Below are 6,000 nucleotides of genomic sequence, written 5' to 3'. Positions count from 1 at the left end.
ACAGACCCTGCTCAAGGATCGCACCTATCAGGGACCAATCTTTTGCTGCGCTCCCCCTACCCCACTCCCACCAGAGCAAATCTTTCTCTTTTATTATTTCAGACAGCAGGCTCACTGGCTTAAAAGCTTTAGATATCAGAAAGTAACTTTTCCCTTTATGAAAAATAGGGTCCTCACAAGACTCTCTTGATGTATTAGTGAGCACAGTATATAGCAGTTAGGATTAGGAATTTGGTGTACTTACTATGAAGTTTGACCTTACTATTTAATACCAACTTTGATGGCCCTTTCCCATTTAGGATAGTTCTAAATTTCCTAAAACAAAACCAGTAAGAGAGCACTAAGAAATCTTGTTTTGTTCAAACAATAGCCCAGAAATGCACCATTTAGCTTTTAAATGTACACTCTCTCTCTTCTTTGCATTGCATTAACTTAGGTGATTGAGCTAAGATTTATGTCTATGTTGTCCTCATATTTTGAGATTTGTTGTTTATCTGCAATGATTCCAATCAAATACAACATTACTTGAAAAAAATGCATCAATTTTTAAGATTTTACTTGCCCTAAGTGCTTCGTGTTCCCCTGGATAATACAGTAATGAATAATATTTAGGATTATGCCAATAGGTGTTGTAAAAATGGACATTTATATTTTTAATTTTAATGGGCTCAGGTTATTGTCTAGATATTGTAATTTAGAATAATAAAAGTACTTCTCCAGTTTATACTTTGTCCAATTGTTAAAAATGATTTTAAGATTAACTGGAACCAATTTTCTTTTTACCTGATCAATTTATGAACCATTTATAATTTTTTTAAAGTTACTTTTTCCCTATTGTAAAGACAATATGAAGCTTAGTTCATTATACAGAATATCATACAGATTATACATGAAACATATCTTCTTGCAATGTTTTTCTTTTTACTGTTTATTCTGATTTATAGATATTTGCATTGCTCAACAGAAGTGGAAATCAAATTTAATAGAGAATGAGGATTCATAGAACTGTAATCTGCCTACATCAATAAGGGTATGCTAATTTACAACATTAAATATTTAATCTTAGTCTACTTGTAAACCAAAATCAAGTAGTCCGAATCAATCTTCTACAGCTTTTGAGATTAGTCTTTATTTCTAGAATTTTTCTGTACTTTCACTTCCAAGCTCCAACAAAAAAGTTAAAATTGTGAAACTAGAATATGAACTGCATATCTTATGTAGTATGGATCACTGTTCTTTATGGACACCTTCAACCACTTTTCCCTAAGTAAAATGTTTCCATAGAAAGGGAAATACACAGGATCCGATCCTTTCAGTGCTCCTGAGAGAGCACTGCGGTGGAAAGCTCTCTCCCCCCTTCCATTTTGCAAGCCTCAACAAGCCTGCTGCTGAGTCAGAATCTCCCTCTTACCCTGATGTGAGAAATCTTTCTCCCTTGAAAATTAATAAAGCCTAGGAAATGTTTAAATTAGTCTCCCTGGGGGATGGGGCGGGAATGCCAGAATGGATGTGTTGGGGAGGAGTCCCGCACGCCAAGGTCCCGATGACAGCACACTGAATGCTTTTATGAAACAGGAGGACTTGGAGCGGGCCCAGGGTTACCATGGGAGCTCGCCTCCTAACCCGCTCCAAGCTTGTAAGAGTGCAAATAACCACACGGAGCTGTGTCAGGGTCCAGAGACTCTGTTTCTCGTTAGTGAAGTGAAAATGTTCGGTGCACAGAACGGGACTCCAGCGCTTTAGGTTTCGCCTGCAGAAAACACCTTCGCGCAGCTGCAGGAAGGTCGGTGACAGCACGCCACACGCCCGACTAAAAATGGAAACAAACCCAGAAGGCGCTTTCTAGGGCGACGCGGACCGCTCCCAGTCCGGATGCCATGGGGCGGCGGGGCGGCCGCACAGCTAGACGGCCCTCCTGCGGGCAGAGTTCGGACCCGCGAGTCTGCGTTGGGACCTGGCCCCGGCCGGCCTGCGTTGCGCGCGGGCACCGGGCGCCGCTCCCAAGCGGGGTCGCGCAGGACGGGCGCCCGGCCTCAGTTTCCCCCGCCCGCCGGCCCCTCCTAGAAAAGCCGGTCCTCACGTGACCAAGGGCGGGACCAGGGTGACAGGAAGAAGGCAGGGCCACGCTGGGAGGAGGCGCGTGAGACCTTGATGGGCTTTGCGCGGACCCAGCGCCTGGAGGGGCGGTTGCCCAGTAACCGTCCAGGCCGCCCGCGCGTGCTCGCATGCCAGCGCGCGCCCAGTACTGGAGACCCCTGTTGGCCGGCCGCCTCCGCCCCAACCGGCCTCTGCTTCTTCCGCTGAGCGAGGGGTCGCGCCGCTCGCTCCCGCGCCGCTCGCCCTCCCGGGAGCGCGAGCGCGCGCCGGCTAGCCGAGCCGCATGTTAATGATGGGCGGGGCGGGGGCGGGGCGGCGGGGGCGCGGCGGCCTCGCGCCCGCGCGTGCCGGGACGCACCGCGGGGGGCGGCGCGATTGTGAGGTGGCGCTGACGCACGTTCCGGGGTTCTTAAGCGGAGAGGGCGGCGGCGGCGGCGGCGGCGCCCGAGCGGGTCTCGGGAGGCGGCGGTGACCGCCGCGAGGGGCGGCGGGGCCCAAGTCGGAGCCCCGGCTCAGTCACAGTGTCCCTCTCTCACTGACTCCCCTCCTTCCACCACGGCCGCGCCGCCCCACCGCCGGCGGCTTCCTAGGCGGGGTAGGGGACAGGGCGCGTCTCCTCCCTCTGTCGCCCGCCTGATAGATGAGGGACTTCGGGTTTGGGGTGTTGCAGACCGTCCCGCTCCGCAGCAGCAGCCCGGGGTCCCCGTTTGGCGGCGGGGCGTACCGTCCCCACCCCGCGGGTCCTGCAGCGGCCACCTCCCTGCTGCCCTCCGCCACACCCTTCGGCCCGCTCTCGCCGCCGCCGTTGCCTGTCACCGGCTTTTCCGAGTCCGCCTTCCCCTTCTCCAGCCCCCTAGGCGGCGGCGCGGGCAGCTCTGCCGCCGCCGCTTCCTCTTCCTCCCCGTTCCTGGCGCATCAGCAGACCATGCAGGATGAGCTGCTACTGGGGCTGACACACCAGCCGGCGCGGGCACTCTCGGGGGCGGCGGCCGCGGAGAAACTCCCCAACCACCACCCCGGCGGCGGCACGAACGCGGGTGTGACCCACCTCCTCCCCTCCCAGGACTTCAAACCGAGTCTGCACCACCCCTCCTCCTCCTCCGCCTCCTCCTGCTGCTGCTGCTGCCGCACCTCCTCCCCGCAGGACTTCAGTAAGCGGCAGCAGCAGCAGCTGAGCAGCCAGAAGAGGAAAGAGTTCAGCCCTCCCCACCATCCCCACCCTCCGGACTCGAAGCCGCCGCCGCTCCACTGCCCGGGCCAGTTCAGCCCGCCTCCGCCTCCGCCGCCCGGCACGCTCCTCCAGCCGGCGAAGCTCGCCCAGCGCCAGCAGCCGCAGCAGCCACAGCAGTTCAGCCTCCCGCATCCGCGGCACCTCCCGCCGCAGGACTTCACTCCGCGGCAGCGCCCGGCCGACCTGCCCCCGCTCCCGCAGCTCCAGCCCTCGCCGCCCGCAGCCCAGCGGCGCCGCCACGGAGGCGCGGGCAGCCCTCGCAAGACCCCGGCCGCGGGCGAGGGCAGCGCCGCCGAGCCCCCCAATGCGGGCTTGGTCTCCTCGACGCCGCCGGTGAACCCCGCGCCGGGCTCCATGGAGTCCCCCAACCACCCTCTGCTCAACAGTCCTAGTAACCTCCTGCCCGGCGGGGCGCTCGGCGCGGGCGCCTTCAGCAGCCTGCAGAGCCCAGACCTTCCGCACCCGGGCGGCGGCGGGGGCGGGGGGCCCCCCGGTGGCGGAGGGGGAGGCGGCTCCGCGTCGCCGCCGCCGCTGCCCGGCTTCGGCACCCCCTGGTCGGTGCAGACCGCGTCGCCGCCGCCCCAGCCCCAGCAGCCTCCGGCGCCCCAGCCGCCGCCGCCGCCGCCGCCCCAACAGCCGCCCCAGCAGCAGCCGCAGGCGCCCGGCTCCTCGGCCACCACCCCGGGCGGCGGCGGCGGCTCGCTCAGCGCCATGCCGCCGCCCAGCCCCGACTCGGAGAACGGCTTCTACCCCGGGCTCCCGTCGTCCATGAACCCGGCCTTCTTCCCAAGCTTTTCGCCCGTGTCGCCGCACGGCTGCGCGGGGCTCAGCGTGCCGGCGAGCGGCGGCGGCGGCGGCGGCGGTTTCGGCGGCCCCTTCTCGGCGACCGCCGTGCCCCCGCCGCCGCCCGCCATGAATTTACCTCAGCAGCAGCCCCCGCCGCCCGCGGCGCCGCAGCAGCCGCAGAGCCGGAGGTCGCCCGTCAGCCCGCAGCTGCAGCAGCAGCACCAGGCGGCGGCCGCCGCCTTCCTGCAACAGAGGAACTCGTACAACCACCACCAGGTACGGCGGGCGGCGGCGGAGAGGCCGCTCGGTCGCCGAGCGGGAACGGGAATGGGGGGAGGCCGCGCCGCGGTGACAGCGCGGGCGGGCGGCGGCGGGCTGCGGGCCGGGTTCGCGCCGGGGCGGCGGCCGGCGGACGCCCCCTCGAACGCCCGGGCGGCGGGGCCAGGGCCCGGGAGGGATGGCGGCGGGCGGAGGAAGGTGCCCCGCACCGGGCGCGCCGCCCGGCTCCCGGCCGTCGGCGAACGCAGGGCGGACAGCCCTTCCTGGCGGCGGGTTGCGGGCTCGGGCGGGCCGCCTGCGGGGCAGCCGGGTGCGCCCGCCTAGGCGCCGCGGGGACCGCGCTCCGCGTGGCGACCCCGACCGCACGCCCCGCCGTGGTCCCCGCAGCACTGCCGGGCGGCGCCGGGTGCCGCGTCACGGAGGAGCGGTTCGGCTTTGAGTCTGGGTAGCGTTTGTTACCGTCCTCCCAGTCGGTTTCGCGGTCAGGGACTGACAGAAGCAGAGCGTGACCTTAAGTGGCGCCGACCTAACTTTCTTCATTGCCAAAGTTTTCAAGGGTGAATACTATCTAAATTAACCGAAGTAACAGTTGACAGTTTATCTAAATTGACCCAAGTAACCGTTAACAGTTCTTGTTGAATCTCTGGTTCCTCGCAGAGAAAGAATGTGGCCTTTGGGATTGAAAATATGGAATTTCGGAATATTATACTTTTCCATGATTTACCTAATTTTGAGCAGCTATCTTTTGTGCCTCGGGTTCGTCATTTTTTAACTGAAAGGTTGTCACAGCCATGTGTAATTGTGTTCTTAAAGTCGTGGTGTGGAACACTAGCAGAACTTACACCATGATCCATACTTAACTGTAATCTGCTCTTAGACCAAAACACAGGCTCGCCACGGAGTGTAAGAGGTCACACAGCTTTCTTGTGGAATTTTAGAAGAGAACTTTGAATCATTTAGTAAGCGAAGGAAGGCCTCATACATGGAGTGATTTCTCCACAGCCCCTTTCTGAACTGTGGAGGGAGAGTGGTATTATGTTCATGATTACATTAGCATTTAAGATATTTTTAAAGGTACTGTAGGTCAGCGGTGTTTAAAATTGTCTTGTGAGAAGCAGTAAGGGTATCACCATATTTACTGATTTTTAGTAACTGCACTGTCCACATTTCCATTGGCTGAATGTTAGCACAAAAATGTGAGAATATTAGCTTATTTTTATAGTAGAATTGCTAGCAACTCATACACACGCACAAACTGCTTTTAGACTTGCAGTGAATTTTCTATCTGATGACTTAACTTTTCTTGTCGTAGGTTCTAAACTAGAATAATTTACTCTTGAAAATGAATGAACTTAATGGAGACTTGTATTAAGATTATTAAGAATAATTAAAGTCTATCATTGTTTATGGCAACATATCTCAGTGGATCCACCTATGGGTAACATCAGATAATTGCTTAACAATTTATGGATATTTAAGTGAAATAACACTTTAAAAGAAACTGCAACAACTGGAGCTAGATACCTTAAAAGTTGAGTACACAATGCAAAACAACAACAACAACAAAACACACATTTCCTATACTGCACCATCCCCAAAGATTTTTA

At 57.3% G+C, this 6,000-nt stretch overlaps 1 protein-coding gene across 4 annotated transcripts in view; it reads left to right on the top strand.

Moving 5' to 3' along the window:
• The first annotated feature begins 2,541 nt into the window (after positions 1 to 2,541).
• Positions 2,542 to 6,000, top strand: part of Cpeb2 (cytoplasmic polyadenylation element binding protein 2) — a 69,309-nt gene continuing 65,850 nt past the window's right edge. For all 4 annotated transcript variants that reach the window (XM_046423657.1, XM_046423654.1, XM_046423652.1 and 1 more), the window contains exon 1: positions 2,542 to 4,390. In XM_046423657.1, coding sequence (XP_046279613.1) covers positions 2,738 to 4,390 — 1,653 coding nt within the window. In that variant the 5' untranslated portion in view covers positions 2,542 to 2,737. The remainder of the gene's footprint in view (positions 4,391 to 6,000) is intronic.

This window comes from Marmota monax, unplaced genomic scaffold (assembly GCF_021218885.2).
Source record: "Marmota monax isolate L192 unplaced genomic scaffold, Marmota_monax_Labrador192_F-V1.1 WCK01_AAM20220418_F8-fsc00009, whole genome shotgun sequence".
Lineage (NCBI taxonomy): Eukaryota > Metazoa > Chordata > Mammalia > Rodentia > Sciuridae > Marmota > Marmota monax.
The sequence above is the reverse complement of the archived record's forward strand: the minus strand, read 5'-3'. Positions and strand labels throughout refer to the sequence as shown.